The following is a 21,716-nucleotide window of genomic DNA, read 5'->3' as shown; positions in this document are numbered from 1 at the left end:
CCCCCCCGTGCCCCTCAGTCCCGACCCGCAGCCCTCTGTGGTTCAGCCCAGGGCTCTCCCTCGCAGCTGGCGCTGGCCCTGGACTGAGCCTGGCACTGGTGATTTCTCCGGTGCATGAGGGTTGCCTGGTACTTTACAGATGGGATCATGCCCCTGCCTCCAGCCTCAGTGAGATGCAGCCCGTGGGCTGTGGGCCATGGTAACACACGTGCGGCAGCAGAGGGCTGAGCTGAGCTGTGGCACAGGGCGGGTGGGCTGTGAGCATGCACAGGGACTCCCCCCGCCCAGCAGCTTCCCGTGGGCAGCAGCTCTGGCTTTCACCCTCTCTCCGTGTCATTGCAGCAGGATGATTCTGGCCTCCCTGAAGATGTTCTGCCGCAGGGGCTTAACTCCTAGCTGGAGGCTGGCAGCTGCCAGGAGAGCACCTGACTGGTAAGGCCGGGAGAGCCCAGCGGAGCCGAGGGCCCCAGCACCACCTCTCCCTGGATTTCCCATGGCCCAGTGCAGACTGGCCTGACCGTCTCTCAGGCAGAGTGAGCCTTCGTCAGCAGGTAGCAGAGCCTGGCTGCTCCGGGCCAAACCCCCCCTCTCCGAACGGGGCTTGTGGGGAATGAGGCCGGGTCCAGGCTGGCCGGTGCTCTAGCAGCAAGACAAAGCTGGCCAGCAGTGCCCATGGCCCCTCTTATCCAGGCCCAGCTGCTGCTCCTGTAATTGGTCCCTGTGTGGTGCGGCTTGACCTGGCCACTCAAAGACTGCCTGGGAGCCTTGGCTAACCCTAACCCAAGCCCAGTGGGGGGAGGTCTCTGCTCAAGGGGGACTGGCGAGGAAGCTAAGTCCTGGGGTTTTTGGCTAGTGGGTCTCAGTCAAGCCCTCTTGTGACAGGCAGCCGCGCCGGGGTCACCGCCTCACCCCTGCAGATGACGAGCTTTACCAGAAGACAACGCTGAAGTTGATGGAGCGGGAATCCCCCAGCATGATGCTCATAGACGGCTACACCAGCTGGGGCTTCACCATCAATGGAGACAAGGTGGTGGGGCCCTGCGCCATCATCCCACGCGCCATCCTGCAGTGGAATGTGAGTGCCCCAGCTGGCAGGGCCTGGAGCCTGGCCCCGGGGGACCTCCCCCTCCCCACAGGGCCTGGGCCTTCAACTCCCCACTGTGCTGAGCTCCCAGCCCTGGGGAAGTGGAGTTCCCCATGCCCAGGTGGCGTGGCCAGTCCAGTCCTGGGGGTGGATGAGTGGGAGACCCAGGGAGCTCGTCACTTTTGACTCTTCCCTGCCCACAAGGGGGAGTGCAGGTGCTTTGACCTGAGCCTCCCTGGCTGTGTTGAAACCTGCCCAGTCCAGGCAGCAGCAAGCTCCAGGGGCATGTCCCCCATGGAGGGCACAGGCTGCATTGCAAGCCAGGTGGCATTGTGGGCAGGAGAGGTGAGTGTCCTTCCTTTCCTTCAGGTTGGCTCTTACCAGGACATAACCAAGGAGAGCCTGGTGCTGTTCCGGCTGCTGGAGCCGAGAATAGGTAGGTGGGAGGCGCAGAGACGAGCGGGGCACTGGGGAATACTCTGCTGCTCCCTGCAGCGCTCTGCTGTCACTGGTTGGGTGTGGCAGTCCCCAGAGCGAGCCAGGAGCAGGGACTGCCCCGGCGTGTGCTGGCACGTGTCCTGCTACCCTGGCCATGTGGGTTGTCTGAGCCAAAGCAGAACTTGCCCTACCCCAGACACTGCCCAGCAATGAGTGTCGGGAGCGGGGCGGCCAAGCTGGGGTTACTTAGGGTCTTACGCACAAGGCCTTGGCCACTGCAGTCTGAATGGCTGGACGGGGCTGTGGCTGGGAGAGGGACAGGCCTTGAGGCCGGCTAGCGCCAGGATGGGGGGGAAGGGAGGGAGGCGGGACTGGGTTTTGCCATGTGGCCAACGCAGCCTCACTCAGCTGGGCTTGTCTCTTGCTGCTAGAAATCCTGGTGCTGGGCGTAGGGGACAAGGTGGAGCGGCTGGAGCCGGGTGTCCTGAAGTTCATGAGGGAATGTGGGATCGCTGTGGAGGTGCAGGACACGGTAAGGGGGGACATGCTGGGACCATGGGGGTGAAGCTGAGCAGACCTGCCAGGCCCGTCCCAGGGCTGTCTGCAGCAGGTCAGAACAAGGGGCACCTTCGGAGGCGAGGGTACGGCTGTCTGTGCCCCCCCAGCCAGGCAGCTGGAGCTAGATTCTCCTAGTGCAGCCACAGAGGGGATGGCCTGGTGTCCCAACCCTCCCCAGGCCCTGCCCTCTGCGTTGGCCCCTTGCTCAGCTGGGTGGAGGTCACACATGACCCTGCAGGGCAGGGAATGTGAAGGGCCCCATGTACCCTATGCACACGCTGGGACAGGCCAATGGTGCCTTGGTGGCTATTGGCTTGAGACGCACTCCTGCCACCACAAGGTTAATGTTACTTTTCTGGTAGGTGCCAGGCAAGGAATTCTGGTCCCTGGGCTACAGATCATATGTCTAGCAGCGAAAGGCAAGCGGGGACTGGGGTAAATGTTCCACATGGCCAAGGGCTCTGCTTTAGTCATTGAGTGTTTCTGGGCCTTTGCCTTCTCTTTCACAGCCTAATGCTTGTGCAACATTCAACTTCCTGATAAGCGAGCGTCGTGCGACCGCGGCTGCCCTCATCCCCCCCAATGCTGGCAGCGCCCTGATGTAGAAGCAGCTCCGCAGCTGAGCCCGTCTGGCCCTTGGGACTCACACCCAGCCTATGTACAAAGGGTTAAACGCCTCACAGGGCCTGGAAGGGGAACATGAACTGTTACTAGGAAGGAGAAAACGTTTCAGAATAAATGGTGAGCAGCCTCACTGCTGCTTTTCCTGGGAAGGGCGGCGGGTGCCCAGCTGTGAATGCTTCCTTCCTCCTGGTCACTCACTTAGCAGGGGAGGGGGGCAAAGGAAGACAAGGGGCTACAGCAGCCCTTGGAAAGCAGGGGCAGCTACCTCCATGTTTGTGCAGACCAGTTCTTGGCCTCTCTCCCCCCCGGCCCCAGGAATGCCGGCCTTGCTGGGGGGGGGGCCTTCTGCCCCTTACAGGGCCCTGAGTGGGGTTGAAACTCACCTAACCACAGTGGGCATTATTAGGACTATTTCACTTTGGGGCAGCCGAGCAGGCCACAGCTGGATCGTGCCCTGCCAGGTAGCAGAGGTTAGGGAAGGTAGCTGGGTTTTGAAGGGGCATTTGCAGCAGAAGTTCCTCCACTTCCCCCAGGTCTGTTCTGCCCTTGCTGACCTACAGGGAGTAGACTAACCCTTGTGAAGCACATCAGCAAGCTGTGGTGTTCAGGCTGCAGGGGGGAGGTTCACAGGGACTGAAGCATGGGGAGACAGCGGTTGCTCTCACAATCTTGCACCAGAGCAAATCCTGGGACCAGCAACAAAACCAGCCTAAGGGGACCCTGGGGGCATGACAGGGGACAGGAGGCCTGAGGTGGTGGGACTGAGACAGACAAGGAGCCCCACCCTCTTTTCTTTTATTGTAAAACACAGCCAACACGCGCCAGGGCCTGAGCCCCGCTGGCAGGGTGTCTTCACAGGGACGGGGAGCAGCAGGTGCTGGCAGGATAATGGCACTTCTGTGACAGGAGCAGCTCAGGTGCGTGGCCGAGGGCTGCAGAGCAGCAAGGCGCTGAGTACAGGCACAGACCCTCCTTCAGAAGAGGCGCTTCTCATATCTAAACAGACAGAAAAATTGCCATGGGCCTGGCCCCTCCACCTCCCGGCCTGCCCAGCCCCCAGCACCAGCCCCTGCTCTCCAGCCCTAGGTCCGCTGGGCTGGGGCAGTCAGTTGCCATAGATCTGCAGTGTCTGGGGAATCCAAGGCCAGTGCTATTATGGAACAGCTCCAGCTGCTACAAACAGCAGGTAAGCCAGTAACTCCCCCACCCCCCACCCTCCAGCTCCCTGCCAGCCAATGGGATGCAGCCTGTACCACTGCCTGCGGGGACAGCAAGGGCTGTCCTAGTGTGCTGGGCTGGGCTACATCCAACAGTGTTTTGAGCTGCTAAGAGCCCAGCGAAGGGCAGCGCGGGCAGGGGACTTACGAATGGAGGCCATGAACTCCTCCTTCCACTTGGGCAGACGTCGTCCTCTTTTCAAACTTCAGTTCTCCTGAGTACATCATGGCTCTGCCAAGGGAAAGCAGATCTGGGGTCATGCTCCCCAGGCCGCGGCTAGGCGGCCTCTGGCCCTCAGTGTGCCATGGGGAGCTGCAGGCCTGGGGAGAGACTGTACTGTGCAGTGGGGCAAGGAGATTTCACACCAACTGCAACACAGGACGAGCAAGGGGTTGCCACATGCTTCCCCGCCCCTGGGCCCATTTCTGGAAGGAGCAGAGCCAGGCGGCCAGCTCCAGCTCCTCCCTCAGCAAGGCTGCCCAGGCAGCGCTCTCCCATCCCATCCCATCGCACAACTCCTCCTTCAGGGTGTGCCTGCTGGGGACTGGGCTGGGAGCAGGGGCTACAGCTCAGCTGCACCAGAGATCGGGGTCTGAGACATGGTGGGCCTTGGCTACCAGCTGCAAGGAGCCAGTTACCAGATGCTAGCTCAGGGATGACGAGATGAGGATTAGCTGAGCGCGCACACGGGGAAGTCTCTTACCTGACTTGGGTCAGACTCTTAGCACCGATATCCTGACAGGAGTGCTGGATCCCAGCAATCAGGTACGGGATGAACTTGTGGATAGAACCTTTGTCTTGCACTGCACCAGACACCCCCTGGGCCACTTTAATTTTATCTGTCTCACTGGGGATGGTTGGGGGGGAAAAAAAAAAAGTCCATGGAACAAACCAGACCTGGCAAGCTAAGGCAGTAATCTCACCGACTCGGGGACCTGCCGTCCCTCATGCCAGTCTCTCCTACCTGAAGTATCGGGTCTGGCTGCCCAAGTTCTTGTCCATGGCATCCAATGATCCCATTCCCCGGTATTTCTTCAACCTAATTCCGTCCGAAAAGTAGTACTCTCCAGGGGCTTCCGTGGTTGCAGCCAGGAGCGAGCCCATCATCACTAAAGCCAGCGAGAAGATGAGCGACAGCTGAGTCAGCCACAGGGCACAGGAGGGGAGCTTACACTGGAGCAAGGCTTTGTTCAGCCACTTGGTGGGCCCCAGAGCCTGCATTTTCGGAGGGGGCAGCATGACCCCGTGATCTGGGCACAGGGTGGAAGTGGAGCTGGCCGGAAAATACCCAGTTGCCATTGTTTGCTGGGCCCCCGCCCCCATTAGCAGGTGTTGCTGCGTTGACAACTCCCCCAGGAGGAGGAGGTGTTACCCTCACCTGGCTCTAAGGGAGGTGGGGGCTGAGTGGTCCTGAGGGAGGAACCATAGGAACAGACAAACTTGGAGAAGGGCTCAGCTGATCTTTTAAGTCATTAATTTCTTTGTTTGATAAACCCTGAGGAAGGGGTAAGTCTGGACCCTACAGAGCATGTAGACGTGAAGAACAGACTGAGAAAGACAACTGCTTAGAGGCTCACTGGGTTTGTGGTTAGCCCTTGTACCTCTGGGCAAAAGGCCTAGATCACGAAGGAGCCAGGTTCGTTTGGCACAAGTGGCACTCTGCTTGGAAGAAGCCTCACACTAGTGCACGGGGCATGTGGCACCAGCAGACCTGTCTGGAGAATGCTGCACTGTCCTGGCAGAGTCTCCCTGCCCTGACACACGAGTAGATCAATGCCCTGTGCACAATGTACGTTCACTGCTGTTACATTGCCACCTGGGCAATGTAAATACACCAGCAATCTCCCACTCCCAGCCCAGCTGTGATCGTGTTGGCACTCGTGCAGACACGGTCAGGGCTTTGCAGAGCTCCTGTAACGCTGCCAAGTGAGCGCTGCAGAACAGTCCACAGGCAGTAAGAAGCTCACTCATTGGGTTGATATTCCAACGGCAAAGCAAATCCCTCAAAAAGGAGACACCCCTCTGAATGCCTTAAGCTCCCCCCATCCCCCTCACCTGTGGAAGCACCGAGTGCCAGGGCCTTGGCAACGTGTCCTACGGTTTGGATCCCTCCATCTGCGATCACCGGGACCCCAAATCTCCTGGCATATTCGGACACTTTGTACACTGCTGTGGCCTGGGGCCTGCCGCAGGCCAAGACTAGATCCAGGAAGAGAAAGGGTGAACCATCAAGTACCAGGCGCTGCAGCAATCCCCTTGGTTAAAGGTCCTTCAGCTTTCAGTCACACACAGACCTCCCAGTCTGCTTCTCCCCTGGAATAAGCCACACGAAATCAAGCAGCCCTGGCCCCAAGTCCCAGAAGGCAGGTGAACGGGGGCTATGAAGTAACTGCTGCCCCAATGCCACAGAGCAGCTTTTGCAGTGGTTACAGAATGACCAAGAGCCCTGGTGAAATCATGGACGCCAGCTGCTCTGTCCTTAGGGGCACTGATTCACTCACCACCTAGTGTCCAGCAAGACACAGAAGGAAATAGGGCCAGACCCAAGAAACCCAAGCCCAATGAGTCCCCAGATGATTGCTGTGTTCCCCGCACTGCTGATCACCACAATGATGGGATGTCAATGTGCAGCCCGGAAGAGGCATCTGACCAAAAGGAGAGAGTTTCTATTGATACGCAACAACAGAAAAGGAAACAGACACAGGGCGGACTGATGTGGTGCTGGAAATGTAAGTTTCCCCAGCATAGCAGGGCCTCCTTAAAGTTTAGCCATCACTGGGGGCAAATAAAGCACTGGTAAATCTGAGACCAGTCTGTAGCAACTACAGGCTTTTCACTGTACAAAAACACCTGAAGGGAAACCACTGAATGACACGTATTCGGGTACATTTACCAGCCAAGTGCATGCACATACACTGCAGTAACCTTCCCATCCCTCAGATTTCCCCCAGCAACATAATCACCAGGAGGCCTTTCCTCCAATCACAATTAGCACAGTACCCAGATGAGATTATGAACATGCAAGATTAGTAATTCAGGGTGCAAACATCATGTTTGATGCAGGGTTTCAAGCTGCCACCTGGGAGCAGCACCAAGTGTGCCAACTCCTAGTGACTGGTGCTCTGCCAGAAGAGGGAGCCTTTACAAACTACTTTCTGCACAGCTCACACATTTCTCCCTGTGCTCACACCAGCAGCTCAGGTTGGGAGGAGAATTCCAGGTAGCGATCGTGAAAGAGTCAATTGGACCCAGCCAGCTATGAAGAAGTGTCTGCTAGCAATAACGTGAATGCTGTTAGTGTTAAAAGAGATGGTCTCACTTGGTAGTGCATTGCCGAAGGAGAGACTGAGGGTGCCCGTACAGCAACTCCTCACTTAACATTGTCATTATGTTCCTGAAAATGCAACTTTAAGTAAAACGATGTTAAACGAATCCAATTTTCCCATAAGATTTAAGGTAAATGTGGGGATTAGGTTCCAAGGAAATTTTTGGGGGGCAGACAAAAGGCATTATATACTGTACTGTGGCTGGGAAGTGCCCCTGGCTTACCCCACACAGGCACAGCGTGCTGCAGGCAAGGACGCTAGGAAGCACCTTCGCAGCGGCAGCTTCCCTGGAGAAGAACAGGTGCTGACTTTGCCGGGAATGCTCCGGGCCCACCTCTTCCTGTCCCCGCTCCACTCCACTCCAGGCCCACCTCTTCCCACCCCCACTCCACCTCCTCTCTGGAGCACACCGTATCCCTCCTCCCCCTGAAAGTCCTAAGTGCCACCAAACAGCTGTTCGGTGGTGGGGGAAGCGCTGGGAGGGAGGGGGAGGAGGCGGAGAAGAGGATGCTCCCTTGTAAAGTCACTGCTCTTCCACAGAATCTTACAAGCAATGGACAGAACAGGCAGCCTAATGACATTATAAGGGAGCACTGCACAACTTTAAACGAGCAGCGATGTAACTCAAACAACGTTAAGTGAGGAGCTCCTGTACGGACATCTGACGGCACCATCTCCTCTGTGCAACAGCCGGATTTCAAAGAAACCCAGGGCCCCAAGCCTCTGGGTCCCATTATTCTCTACAAAGAACAGAAGTTTGTCGCTATATTAGAGAAGTAATAACTGAGACCAGCCCTTTGTAATTCACCTCTTGGCACAGGGCACATGGGACCATCACATGACTGTATTTGGCTGTCCCAGCTCCCAGTGCCAAGACAAACAGGGGGTGCAGGCTTCCAAAGCAGGGTTCAAAATGTAGGCACACTTCACCTGTACTCGGAGCAAACGCTTGTAAGGGTGGCGCTAAGAGAGACTGTCATGCTAGTGGGAACAACCCAGGATCCAAACCAGAAACCTCTTTCCCTTTGAAGTGCTTCACAAATAGCAAATAGGGCAAAAGCCAAGATTCATCTTGGTCACCTACTTGATCCTATAACTTCAAAAAGTAGCGCTTGCGAGGTGAGAGGGAGAAGAGCCCTTCCTCACACACGCAGATCAGAATCACTGGCAAAGGGCATGGTTCTGGGATGTGCCCTCCAGGTTCGCCACAGGGTGAAAGTCCCTGTTAAAGTCCCGTTCACACAGCACGGCTAGCTTCACACAAGGCGAAATGTAGCTGATGTGTAACCTCTCCCAACACAGAGCAGAATTGCAGGCTCTGCCTAGGCACCGCCCTCCAGTTAGAGGCTCAGCAGTGCCCCATGAGGAAGCTCAATCAGGTTTTTTAATTGGGTTGGATTAAAGACACTGACAAGCCCAGCTGGCCTCGATTAGGACAATTCAGAACCCTGCTTTAGAAATCCGAAAGACTTCTCAGCATCAGTTTTTGGGTCAACTACCAGTATCCAAAGCCACAAAACCCCAAGTGCATCTACAACTCAATTATTCTCAAACAAGCAGAGGGGCCATGTGCAGCCAATCAGGGTCCTGCTTCAAGACAGAATTAAGGTTGAGAACAGGGCAAGTGACTTACTATAGGTGCCCATGACAGAAGACGGGCACTTGGGGCTGTGGGACTTTAGTTCTGGAGGGATCTGTGGAGCAGCTAAACAAAACAAATAAATATAATTTAGAAACAAACAGCAGCAGCAGAATAAAGGGCCCCCCAGCAGTGACTTTACCAGGCTGAGCCTGGGATAACCGAGCCAGAACTCGGACGTCAGGGGTCCCTCTCAGTCCAAGCCACTGAGAAGGATGCCAAGCTGAAGGCCATGTCCAGGGGAGCACAACCTGGCACTCAGCATGTGCTCTCCCTACTCCAGGGACATTTCATGGAGAAATCCATCTGACGCTGAAACACTGGCTCCTCTACCTGCTCCTGGTGTTCCTGGCACAAACAGCCGCCACACAACGGCCACTGGGAAGTACAGATGTTCGGTCTCTGCTGCCAAGATAGGGGCAGAGCTCCCAGAGTCTGGCTGTACTCATCACATTGTAGTGCTGGAATCTGCCATCATTTCCTCCAGTTATCCATGGGTGGGAATGAAAAGAAGCAGGAACGCACTGTGCGTGAATGGCCTGGCCCAGACCAGGAATTGCTGGTACAGCAGGGGATAGGGTGGGGAAGGGCGGCTCTTCAATAAAACATTCTACACAAAGGAGACACAACAGTTTCTCCAGCACAACACCTGGGCCAGTCTCCAAGCAGCAGGTGCTCCCTGAGCGGGCAGAGCGAGAACACAGATCCTCGGTACAGGGGGCTGTCCCCAAGGTGTGTCCTCGTAGGGCCCCAAGTACTGCTGCTGGGATCTGCAGGAAGACCCTGCATGCATATGGCAAAGGGCTGCTTCTCTAGGCAGCGGCTTGTTTCAGGTCCATTACAGCAAAGCTCAAGAGAGGGGCTCTGCAGCCAGACTGCCGCAGCGATGGCCCCTCACAAGGCATCCACACCCCTGCTTGCTTGTTTCCCTTGGAACGGTGATGTCCAGTTGCAGCTTTAAAACCAGTCTTCATTCCAGGACATGCCCGGCCATTGAGTCTAGTAGCTAGGCTAGAGAGCTGTGCCTAGGAACGCTGCCTGCCTGGTACAGGCGCCCCTGGAATCCTGCTAACTGCAATAGCTGCATTCAAAAACCTCATCTTTGGCAGGCAATTGCACCCTGGCACCAATCCAGCCGACCAACAAACACACAAGGATCTTACTGTCAGCTGCAGCTGCCCCAGGGCAGGGCCACACAAACCACCCTGGGAGTTTTATCACCATCCTCTCTGCTGCCCTCCTAGCTATGCCGAGCAAATGGAAACCCCCAACGTCTGTACCCAATGCCCTCTCCTTTGCCCTGCTCACTTAGGTGGAGATCAGGTCGAGTGGCACGTCTATGCTCCCACACCCAGCCCTGGAGTGTCTTTGGCACTACACAGCTGTAAAATCATATCCCCATTACACCGGACCTGCGGCAAGACAGTCACCACCACTCGAGGACTGCATCGCTGCAGACTTATTGCAGGCTCTGGATAGGAATGTTTTGCAGATATTTGTTTTTCTAGCTATTGAGAAGATATTAAAAATTTTCTTTACCTTCTTGCGTGATGCAGATGGAGCCACTGCCCATCCCGACCCTTAGAGCATCGACCCCTGCATCGATCAGATTCTTCGCCTGAGCTGCCGTCACCACTGAAGCAAACAGACTAAGGTTTTTAAATGAGAACGCTGTCTCCTTTCACCATTAGTAGCTAGCCAGTTGCCCTCCTCCCTGAGCTGGGTTCTCTGCACTTGCCCAGCGCCTTCCACTCGGGCATCTCAGCGGGTCCCACAAACAGCACCTGATTCAGCTTCACAGCCCCGGGATCTAGGGATGGAGAGTGCTCCCTTCTGGAGGCAGGCCAATTGCGTTGGTGTGCATGGTAACACAACAGGTCATGCACAAAGTCAGTTTCAAATCTCAACAGCAACCCGGCACCAAACGGCTGGTTCTCAGTCAACCGAGAAGTGTGCGCGCATCACCCTGCTGCTCTTGTGCAAGCACCAGTCACCACAGCCATGGCATGTGCACACTGAACCAGGGTGAAAGCCAGGCCTGGATGTTTGACTGCTCTAGGAAGAGACCCTGCCAGCTTGGTGTGCAGGGACCAGGGCTTAGCTTTACACCTACACAGCCGCCCCTTGGGGGGGTTGGGCGGGATCAGCCTGATGCCAGAGCCTGGGTGGGGCTGGGGTTAGCCTGTGACTGGGTCCCTCCCAATGTGGTTCGTGTCTGACTGATTTCCCAGGGCCACGCTTCTCCACTGCCCTTTTCACTGGCATTGTACTGGCTGCTGAATCCACAACAGCACTTGATGTTCCCCTGCTTCCCCACTAACCCAATGGCGCAGGGGAGTCCGTGCTGCAGCTAGACTAGCGAGACATTGTAATGCATTGTACAATGGCAGAGGAAGCGAGAGACATGCTTAGGGCCACGCAGGGGACAAAGGCTGGAGGAGGCACTATGCTGCGTTAGCAACATATTTGGTAACGCAGATAAAGACAAGAGGAAGAGAGTTAAACTCTGCTCTGCCAGATTCTGATGGATGTTGCTGTTTATTTTCCACACAAGGTAGGAGTCCAAGAACCAGACCCCTGAAATCATAGAAGGATTTCAAACCAATGTTACAGAGCCCAGAGAGCAACGGGTCAAGGCTGGGGATTGCACACACTGCATTAATCCTGAGTGAGAAGTTTTCACACAGAACAGAAGTGTCCGTCAGGTGCTGTACCATATTCTATACACCTGACACACAGGGCAAAGTCCCACTGGACAGGTGACAGGGACGCTCATTTAAAGCAGGTCAACATGTCTCACTACAACTGAAAACAGTCAGTCTAGAAGCTAAAATTGCATTTAGTAGATTACCATTGCCTCCGATGACCTGTAGGTTAGGATATTTCTCCTTGATATACTTGATCATGTTGATCTGGAAAATGGAATTGCCCTGAGAGGAATCCTAGAAGAGAAAGAAAAACAAAATCAACCGAAATAGCTACAAAGGATTTTAAATCCAGCCCTAGGAGAGTCACAGAGACTTCAGCACATTGCAAACAGGTGATTAATTCACATCAGTACGGAAAGACCCCACTGCCCAGGCTCAGAAGGCCAGGAAGACATGAGCTACAAGAGAAAACCACCACAAACTTCCATCTTACAGGACATTTCAGCCTAATGAGTGCAGGGCACACACGCACACACACAGCTCACGCTGAGGGCTAAGAAAAACATCTAAGAGCTGCATTCTTTAGAGAATTGTGAGTTTCGGGGCCTCAACTTCATACTGCCAAGAGACAGCTGCCTTGCGAACCCCAGGACAAGAGGAGGGCTCACTAACACTGCCCTGGAAAGAAAGGGTGTGAGGCGAAGGTCAGTCCGAGCCCTTAGCACTGGAACAGCAGCTAGCCACCTGCCTAGTCCTCATCGTCCAAATGGTCCTGTCCTACCTGCAAGAAACGCATGTGTCCACTGTACAGTCTAAATGAGTGAGGAAGGATGGTCCCGTGGTTAGAGCCCTGACCTGGGCTAGGAGACCAGAGTTCAGTACCTGCTCTGCCACAAATACCTTGTCAGGTAACGTCACTAGACCGGTCTCCCACCCCTAGAACCGGAATGGCAGGACTGCCTGCCCTCAGAGGGGTGGTGAACATTGTCAGGTGCTCAGCTACTACGGTGATGGGCCCCCCGAATACTGAATTCAAACAGACCCCAGAGATGCTCAAGGACAACTCTTCCCAACTCCCATGAACACAGCTCGGTTTTTGTCGTTCATTTTACTCTGGGTGGGTCTTCACAGCACAGTCAGCTCCAGTTCTGACAAGTTCACACTCTGGTTACTGTACTGTAGCTAGCCTGCCTTGGGTGAGACCACGTCTACCCCACAAGCGCTAGAGCGGCACACAGCTGCAGCACTGTTAGTGTAGTGCGGACACAGAACGCTGCAGCCGCGCCACTGCAGCCCTTCAGTGTAGACACAACCAATGCTGACAGGCGGAGTTCTCTCCTCGGCATGGGGTAATCCACCTCCCTGAAAAGCAGTAGCTAGGTCGACAGAAGAATTTTTTCATCAACCTAGCACGGTCTATATTGGGACTCAGGTCAACACCACCAGTCAGGAGCGTGGATTTTTTCACACCCCTGAGCCATGTAGTTAAACCGACCTACATTTCTAGTGTAGACCAGACGACAGCCATGGAAGGGGTTTTTCTGTCGCCACAGGAACTCCATCTCCCCGTGCAATGGCAGCATTCTTCCCTTGAACTAACTGCAGCTGGCATAGCTACGGCACTCAGGCGTGGGACTTTTCACACCTCTGAACACCATAGCTATGATAAGCTAGGTTTTAAGGCCAGGCCTGACAGCAGCCACACTTCAAAACACCACTGGCCTTACACAGAGAGCACATTAGCAGCACAGAGCAATTGGATTAGCTATTGATGAGATCCCCACTACAGAGTCCGTGCCACCTTCCCATTCCCTTCATGAGCTAGCAAGCGTGAGTTTAAAGCACTGCTTAATTCCAGCTAGAGAATTTTGCATGTGGACAGGAGTCAAGTCAGGGGTAAGACGGATTAGAACTCAAGTTTCCTGTGTGGTGAAGACACCCTAAGAGCACAGGAAAAGTTCGTCGCCTTTTTCCCAAGGCAGCAGCAGCAGTCCCTGCTTATGGAGGCTCCACACTAAGTGCACCAGCCCCCTTGTTAGAATGGGAGATAGAAGGTGCTTATGACTAATCCAGCTAACTAACATGGCCTGTGAAACAAGTGTTGTATAACCACGCTCTGTGAATGTCTCCCATTTCCTTTCTAGTTGGGCTCTCAGACTAACCTATCGACAGCAAGGGCACGTGCAAACTGCTGTGCCCAAATGATCAGAGACGTGGGGCTGACAGGACAGACTGCCGAGAAGTTCCATATTGGTCCCTCTGTGTTATTTGTTTTAATAATCAGGTAATTAAAGGACACAGTACTGTTATTTCACACAAGGAGCCCAACACGTGTTTGTACACGAGTCCTATGGCCAGTGACAGACATCAAGCGAGCAGAGCACCTTTGTAATTACAGCCATCTAGCCTGACGTCACTATATCGAGCTGCACCAATCACCACATGCTAGCAGACCAGTATCTGTATCAACACACATGCCATCAGAATGCCCCACCATGAACAGACTGGCCATTTAGACTAGTCTCCCTCCTGCCCCAGCCCTGCAGGTCCAAGCTAGGCCACTGGCACAAGGGGGCCAGTCACAAAGTCCATGATGAAGCTATGCTATGAAGAGAGCTGCTAATCAAAAACTTGTCAGGATGTGTTGAATTCACTCAACTAAGAGAAGCCAAACCCTGGTGCTCACCAAGACGACTACATCCACCCCCGACTGCACTAGGAGATCCAGACGGTACTTGTCATCTTCATGGGTTCCAATGGCAGCACCACAGAGCAGTTGCTTCTTAGCATCTTTAGATGCGAGCGGGTAATCCCGGTTCTTCTTCAGATCCGTGCGGGCGATTATAGCAACCAGCTCATCCTCCTCATTGACAATGGGCAGCTTGCCTTGAAATAAATAGAAATACACCATCATGTCAGAACCTCCCACCAGCCTGGCCCTCAGGGCAGGAACCCGGCTCACACCGTACGCCAGAGATGCAAAGAGTGACCGGCAGCCTGAGCAGGACTTGCTTTTGAAGCCCAGCTGGCAGACTGAGAAGTCAGTAGGACTGGGAAAGGGCTCCGGATTAGGATCCTGATCCTGCTGCATAGCCTTGAATTCAAAAAGGGCACTTGTACTCAAGTGACTCCAGACCCCCCCAGAACCGAACTGGTCACAAGCCTCTGAAACCACACACGAGAAACTGGATACAAAATTAAAAGCCTGCGGCCAAGTGCGCTCTTGGCATTTACAGCTTTTCAGCACCTTGACTGGCAGGAATCCCTGAAGTTCTAAGCAGACTCAGAGATGAAGGTGAAGGTTTTAGTCTTTTGGCAGGTCTTCATGCTCGTTTGGGGCTCCAGGACACGCCTGTCCTTACCATCCCTTCTCCCCAGGGAGATTTGGAAGGAACACCCCATGGGACACCTGGCATCAGTCTTTTATTGTAGGGAAAAACATTTGCATTGAGAAAAACTGAATGTGTGGAGAGAGGAGCATGAGAGCATTTCCCAGACGTGCACATGTGTGTGCTCACATCCGCCCCCCCAACCCCTGCTCTACGCCAGACACTGTTCACCCACGCAACACAACTAGTCACGGTACCTTTTTTGCTTCTCTGCAGAATTTCATTTGCTTCCTTTAACGTTACCCCTGCAGGGGCTACAACGAGATCATCCCGCTTTGTCATAATCTGATAGAAAAGGGGCAAAGAATGAAAAGTCACATGAGTGAGCTCCTTCCCACTTGATCCAGGACAGGAAACAAACTGCCAAGCAAAGATGCTTCAGTGGCCACTTGCTAGGAGCCAGAGGGTCCCAACTAAACGCTACATATGGGATGGACGAGGGAGCACGCGATAGCGTGGAGCAGCCCATGAAAATGACTCCTTAACCTGCAGCACTCTATACCCATTCAAACAGTCCACTCAAATCCACATGGAGCCCGGCACAGAGCTGTGTCCATAGGCTGTATGTCCATACTGCCGGCCAACCCAGGGAGATCACCCTGAGAGAAGGAAGAACCTCACCCCCTCTACTTGGGATTTCAGCAGCACAGACTCCCCTCACATCACCAGCTACACAATCCAGACCAAAGTACTTTTAATAGGTTAGGAACCTAGCTCCAGCACTCATTTGCCTGATATAATCCCAGCCTCTTACTCTTCTGGCAGAAACTCCACCAGTCACTGGGCTTGTTTTCAGACAGCGCTCCCTAGCACACTGGCTTTAGGGGGACTCTGCTTGGGAGTGCCTGAGGCTGCAGAATAAGGGCAGGGGATGGGAGGAAGAGGCCACATCTAAATTAGGGCTGTCAATTAATTGTAGTTAACTCACGCAATTAACTCAAAAAAATTAATCGTGATTAATCGCACTTATAACAATAGAACACCAATTGAAATTTATTAAATATTTTTGGATGTTTTTCTACATTTTCAATATTGATTTCAATTACAACACACAATACAAAGTGTACAGTGCTCACATTTTGTGTTACAAATATGCACTGTACAAACGATAAACAAAAGAAATAGTATTTTTCAATTCACCTCATACAAGTACTGTAGTGCAATCTCTATCGGCAAAGTGTAATTTACAAATGCAGATTTTTTTTGGTTACGTAACTGCATTCAAAAACAAAACAGCGTAAAACGTTAGCGCCTGTAAGTCCACTCAGTCTTCCTACTTATTCTGCCAATCGCTAAGACAAAAGTTTGTTTACATTGATGGAAGATAATGCTGCCCACTTCTTACTTACAATGACACCTGAAAGTGAGAACAGGCGTTCGCATGGCACTTATATGCCAGGTATGCTAAACATTTGTATGCCCCTTCATGCTTTGGCCACCATTCCGGAAGACATGCTTCCATGCTGATGATGCTCGTTAAAAAATAATGCGTCAATAAAATTTTTGACTGTACTCCTTGGGGAGAGAATTGTAAGTCTCCTGCTCTGTTTTACCCACATTCTGCCAAATGTTTCATGTTATAGCAGTCTCAGATGACCCAGGACATGTTTGGTTTAAGAACACTTTCACAGCAGATTTGACAAAACGCAAAGAAGGTACCAATATGAGATTTCTAAAGATAGCTACAGCACTAGACCCAAGGTTTAAGAATCTGAAGTGCCATCCAAAATCTTGAGGGACAAGGTGTGGAGCATGCTTTCAGAAGTCTTAAAAGAGCAACACTCGGATGCGGAAACTACAGAACTCAAACCACCAAAAAAGATCAACCTTCTGCTGGTGATATCTGACTCAGATGATGAAAATGAACAGGTGTCGGGCCGTACTGCTTTCGATTGTTATCAAGTAGAACCCACAGCATTAGCCTGCTAAACTCAGGGTTGAAAGTTCAATCCCTGAGGGGGCCATTTAGGGATTTGGGGCAAAAATCTGTCTGGGGATTGCTTGGTCCTGCTTTGAGTAGGGGGTTGGACTAGATGATCTCCTGAGGTCCCTTCCAACCCTGATATTCTAAGATTCTGTCAGCATGGAAGCATGTCCTCTGGAATGGTCATTGAAGCATAAAGGGACATATGAATCTTTAGCGCATCTGGCACGTAAATATCTTGCAACGCCGGCTACAACAGTGCCATGCGAACACCTGTCCTCACTTTCAGGTGACGTTGTGAACAAGAAGTGGGCAGCATTATCTCCTTGCAAATGTAACCAACCTTGTTTGTCTGAGGGACTGGCTGACCAAGAAGGAAGACTGGGTGGACTTGTAGACTCTAAAGTTTTACATTGTTTTATTTTTGAATGCAGGTTTTTTTGGTACATAATTCTACATTTGTAAGTTCAACTTTTATTATAAAGAGATTGCACTACAGTACTTTTATGAGGTGAATTAAAAAATACTATTTTTTGTTTTTTACAGTGCAAATATTTGTAATAAAAACACAAAGTGAGCACTATACACTTTGTATTCTGTGTTGTAATTGAAATCAATATATTTGAAAATGTAGTAAACATCCAAAAATATTTAAAATAAATGCTATTCTAACAGCACGATTAATCACGATCAATTTTTTTGATCGATTGACAGCCTAATCTAAATTAACATGCCTGCCTGTGTCCACTCTGACAAACCAGCACCAGTGTGCACCTGTATAAGGCTCATAAGGTACATAGTCAAGAAAGATCTCTTCTCCCTGAGTTCAGGGAAGTAACATCTAATCAAAATTGGGGAGGAGGGCGCTGGTTTGTTAGGTCTCAGATTGCACAGAAAAGAATTCCAGAAAGGGGCGGGGGGGAGAAAATAACACCCAGCACTAATTACTTGGAGAGCCTATGAGAGCAAGGAGCAGGGCATTAGAGCTAAATCATAAGTGGGATGAGAACCAGGGCTATTACAGAAAGGCCAATAAACTCTCCTGCCTATTGTTGCATGCACAGGAATCAACGTTTGAAACAAGAATAGGAAAGGGGCTTCCAGCTCTGCAGCGTAGATGCTAAGAGGCCTAAGCAGGAGATATGGCATGAATCTCGACTGGCCACCGTCAGAGACAGAATGCTGTTCTAGATGGACCATTGGTTTGACCCATTATGACCATTCGATGTTCTGAATGGTTCAGCATCTCTGAAGAAACACAAGCCTCTTTGGTACCATTCCTGAAGTGACATTGTCAGCGTCTCTTTGGCTAGTAACAGGAGATTGAAAATGGAGTTGGGACATGAATGCAATGCCAAGCTGGGTCTATCTTTAGCTCATGCTGACCTAAGTCACGAGGGCGGCACTGGCCAAGCAGCACTAAAAACTACTGTATGCTGTCATCTGACAACACCGAAGATCTATCATTACAAGCTACCACAACCCTTCCCCAGTACCAGTACCAACGGAATTAGCACCAGAAGGCTCACACAGAGTGCATGCTGCAGGCTGATGGGAGAGAGCAAGAGGGAGAAAAGGAAAGTTTGTTAATGAAGCACTGTGGACGTGCTAAGTATGACTTTACTGAGCCCAGGGGTTACCCTGCACTGAGGGAGTCCCAGACAAAGGGATTATACCAGGAGCCTGAAAGCACTATTCAGTGAATGGGAGCTTGGCGGCTCTGGCCTCTGCATTCAAACAATGTCACTTTCCCAACGGCCAGGTCACTACAGGAGAGCAGCAGTAGCCAATACAGACCCAGGAGAGAAATGATGGCTTCAGCCAATAGTGAATGTCTGCCAGGGTGGGTGGGTGGGTGGGAGTCGAGGCCCCGCCCCTGCCCCTCCTCTTCCCCAGAGGCTCTCGGGCCTCCCCATCCCAGGCACATAAAGGGTCTGCAGCTCCCCACAGCTGTCTGGGCCGCTCTCACCTGGCCCTGGCGATGGAAGTCTTATGGGGGAAGAGAAGGGACAGGGCCCATGACGAACAGCGGATGGGCCAGGTCTGTCCACTTTCAAAAGTGGAAAGGCCATGTGTGGCCCCCCAGTCCCCTGCATTCCTGCACCCCTGATGACTGCGATAGGAAGCAAAAAGGATCATGGCCAGATTGTGCCAAATGGTAAACCCAAGCCAGCAGTCATTGGAACACGCTAGTAATAGGCACAGAATATGCAGCTACAGAACGAAGCAGCAGGCACAGAACCCAGAGGTGAGCAGTTCAACTAAGCAACAGAAAGACTAATTTAAACCTGGAATAAAACAAAGAGCCAGGCACCTGTTCCCGCCAGGCTGGTTCACACATCTCATTCAAGCACTGAGCCTTTGTCGTCACCACACGCAGTAGCACTTACTAACATAACCCTCCCTCTCCCACCAGGAGCGCGGGTCCTCGGGTAACAAACCTCACTGAGGGGCAAGTCGTGCTCCTCCTCTTTCAGGAAGTCAATGTCTCGGGATGAGATGATCCCCACCAGCTTACTCCCCATCTTTCCATTGTCTGTGATAGGAATGCCACAGAATCCATGACGGGCTTTTGCTTCAAACACATCACTCACTCTGTGCTTGGGGCTCAGCACCACTGGGTCTGTGATAAATCCCTGTTCATATTTCTGAAACAAAGCACATTCAGAGAGCAGAGTAAACAACATGGATAGACTGAGCTGTAATGTGACAGGCATTTAACACTCCTCAGGGTACGAGAGCGGTGAAGGTCTGTCACTCTCCCCAAGCTGCCAGAGTCCGTTGCACACAGGTATTTGGGGTCAGTGACTGCAGTAGCAAGGATGCTGCATCAACCAAGTCAAGCTCCTTTCTGCCCATCTCTGGGGATAAATTCATTGACACTTTTCAAAACGGGCAGGTGGGGATTTAACCCCAGCATCCTGGCCAACATTCCCCCACACTCAGTAAGCAGGTTCTCGTGTCCCTAGCTGTTGTGGGATATGGCAAGACAGAAGAGCTGATATGGCCACCTGCACTGACCAGTGCCACTGCTCTAAGAGACTAGAATACAAGGGGAGTGAGTGAGTCCCTGCCAGCTCTCCTTTGCTTAAGCCTATTTCATGGTTCTCAAACTGGAGCCAGACCCCTTTGGACATTTAGTGACTTGCCCATCTCCTAGTTTCCTGCTTCAGCTGTTCTTTACCTTAACTTTCCGTACTTCATTGGCCTGGAATTCCGGTGTGCAGTTATGATGGATGAATCCAATCCCACCTGTGAGCTGAGAACACACAGAGGCAGCAGTAAGTCACTGCAACGATAGGGACCCTAAACTTTATTTGGTGAATTCAACAACCAGGTACAGACAGCAGACTACTACTGTAGCAGAGCAAACTGCACTTCTAATGGGAGCTCAGATACACTGAGGCCTTAGCTACACTTGGGAAAGCGAAGCGCGAGTGTAGTCGCGCCGCCAGCGCTGCGAGAGAGCTCCACCTCTCCGAGGGGAGTAGCTTGCAGCGCTGCAAGCGAGCGTGCAGCGCTGCAGGCTCTGATCACACTGGCGCTTTACAAGGCTGACCTCGCTGCGTTCAGGGGGGGAGAGGGAGGGGGGAAAGAGGGTGCGTTTTCACACCCCTGAGCACAGCAAGTTGCAGTACTGTACAGCACCAGTGTAGCCAAGGCCTGAGGGCAGGATCTGAACAGTAGAAATGCCAGGATTCCCTTATCCAAAGACATGACTTGCCTCCCACCCCCATGGCTGCTTATGGGATACCAGTGTAAGGAGTATATTCAGGCCCAAAACACGCTCCAATTTTCTTTTAAGTTGATTTAACATCAAATGTTGTATGTTACAAACGGTTTGTTTTCCCTTATAGAGTTAAGAGTAGGAATACAGCAGCTGAGAGGCTCCCGCTCTCCTGCTCAGAGAACACATTGATAAAGCTCCAATACAATGGAGAAATAAGATCTAACCCACTAACAGCAAGACCAGCTTAAGGAGATCTGAAAAAACAGCAGCTGGCAATAGCGAGCCTAGTTAGCGACAGCTGGTTTAACACTGTCGCACATTATTTTAAACTAAGTTTAACACCGATGATGTCATCATTCTTGGGAACTGGTATTAAAGTTATTCTTCAGTTTACAGGAGTCATTTCTCCCACTTTCTAATGTTCTTGTCCATGGGCACTCACCGCCATTGCAATGGCCATGCTGGCCTCGGTCACTGTGTCCATAGGAGAGGAAACCAAGGGAGTCTTTAAGGTGATCTTTTTGGTTAACGCTGAAGTCAGGTCCTAAAAGAAGAAAAGGTTTGTTGTGGTGATATGCAAGTTCATCCCAAAGCAACTCTACCTGGGCCTGTGAACCAGGGAAGCCAGCATGGATTTTTGCCACACACCACATGGATTCATATGCCACACACCACTGCTTTACAACAAAGTGTTTTTCTTAGTTCCCATGATCGTCAAAGGGGCACCAATGTCTCCAAGAGTTTAGCTCCAAGGGCAGCCAAGATAGTAAAAATAAAGATCGTTCTCTCCCTCTACAATGGCCACTGAAGCAGACACAAGAAGAGCCGGTTAGCAAAGCCCTGAGATCAGGGAGCACCAGCCTGTCGTCATTAATCCCAGAGAATGCAAACTTCACCTTCATACTCACCACTTGCTCTGCAGTGAAGTCAATATAGCCGGGAAGAATAAGGAAGTCACTGGAAGATGGGATAGAAAGAGACAAACTGAAATCACCTGCATGCCAATGACACGACCCCGACCCCCGGCCACAGCCCTTCCTGGGCTGGCTCCGGGGCGGTCTCAGACGGGGTTACCCAGTGCCGGGCAGCGCGGGGGAGATGAGGGGCGATTGGGGGGCGAGGCACAGACCCCCCCCCC

The 21,716-nt window shown here is 52.4% G+C and overlaps 2 protein-coding genes across 4 annotated transcripts in view; one reads left to right on the top strand and one right to left on the bottom strand.

The window, feature by feature from the left end:
• Window positions 1–124: 124 nt before the first annotated feature.
• On the top strand, window positions 125–2,857 carry NDUFAF3 (NADH:ubiquinone oxidoreductase complex assembly factor 3). 2 transcript variants are annotated; one of them, XM_034777849.1, is made up of 6 exons: window positions 125–168; window positions 343–432; window positions 883–1,075; window positions 1,454–1,520; window positions 1,954–2,054; window positions 2,590–2,857. In XM_034777849.1, exons 1-6 carry the CDS (start codon window positions 140–142, stop codon window positions 2,683–2,685), a joined length of 576 nt encoding a protein of 191 aa, XP_034633740.1. In that variant the 5' UTR covers window positions 125–139; the 3' UTR covers window positions 2,686–2,857. The 2 variants fall into 2 exon arrangements, with proteins under 2 accessions (XP_034633740.1, XP_034633741.1); XM_034777850.1 differs by lacking the exon at window positions 125–168 and adding an exon at window positions 179–199.
• Window positions 2,858–3,484: 627 nt separating this feature from the next.
• IMPDH2 (inosine monophosphate dehydrogenase 2) overlaps window positions 3,485–21,716 on the bottom strand; it is an 18,819-nt gene continuing 587 nt past the window's right edge. The window contains exons 2-15 of one of the 2 annotated variants that reach the window (XM_034776565.1): window positions 21,487–21,535; window positions 21,021–21,122; window positions 20,033–20,107; window positions 19,290–19,496; window positions 15,122–15,209; window positions 14,222–14,421; window positions 11,739–11,829; window positions 10,427–10,522; window positions 8,882–8,953; window positions 5,978–6,121; window positions 4,887–5,031; window positions 4,626–4,769; window positions 4,070–4,153; window positions 3,485–3,700 (exon numbers count right to left, since the gene is read on the bottom strand). In XM_034776565.1, coding sequence (XP_034632456.1) covers window positions 3,679–3,700; window positions 4,070–4,153; window positions 4,626–4,769; window positions 4,887–5,031; window positions 5,978–6,121; window positions 8,882–8,953; window positions 10,427–10,522; window positions 11,739–11,829; window positions 14,222–14,421; window positions 15,122–15,209; window positions 19,290–19,496; window positions 20,033–20,107; window positions 21,021–21,122; window positions 21,487–21,535 — 1,519 coding nt within the window. In that variant the 3' untranslated portion in view covers window positions 3,485–3,678. The remainder of the gene's footprint in view (window positions 3,701–4,069; window positions 4,154–4,625; window positions 4,770–4,886; window positions 5,032–5,977; window positions 6,122–8,881; window positions 8,954–10,426; window positions 10,523–11,738; window positions 11,830–14,221; window positions 14,422–15,121; window positions 15,210–19,289; window positions 19,497–20,032; window positions 20,108–21,020; window positions 21,123–21,486; window positions 21,536–21,716) is intronic. The other variant, XM_034776566.1, reaches the window with a different exon arrangement.

Source organism: Trachemys scripta, chromosome 7 (assembly GCF_013100865.1).
Source record: "Trachemys scripta elegans isolate TJP31775 chromosome 7, CAS_Tse_1.0, whole genome shotgun sequence".
Classification (NCBI taxonomy): Eukaryota; Metazoa; Chordata; order Testudines; family Emydidae; genus Trachemys; species Trachemys scripta.
This window is presented reverse-complemented; position numbering and strand designations above follow the sequence as displayed.

What these genes read in the sequence shown, in the direction of transcription:
- NDUFAF3 (XM_034777849.1), top strand. Translation starts at nt 140, where the DNA reads ATGGGATCATGCCCCTGCCTCCAGCCTCA. An exon ending in GCGCCATCCTGCAGTGGAAT is followed by an intron (nt 1,076 to 1,453) that starts GTGAGTGCCCCA and finishes CCTTTCCTTCAG; the next exon opens with GTTGGCTCTTACCAGGACAT. An exon ending in GCTGCTGGAGCCGAGAATAG is followed by an intron (nt 1,521 to 1,953) that starts GTAGGTGGGAGG and finishes TCTTGCTGCTAG; the next exon opens with AAATCCTGGTGCTGGGCGTA.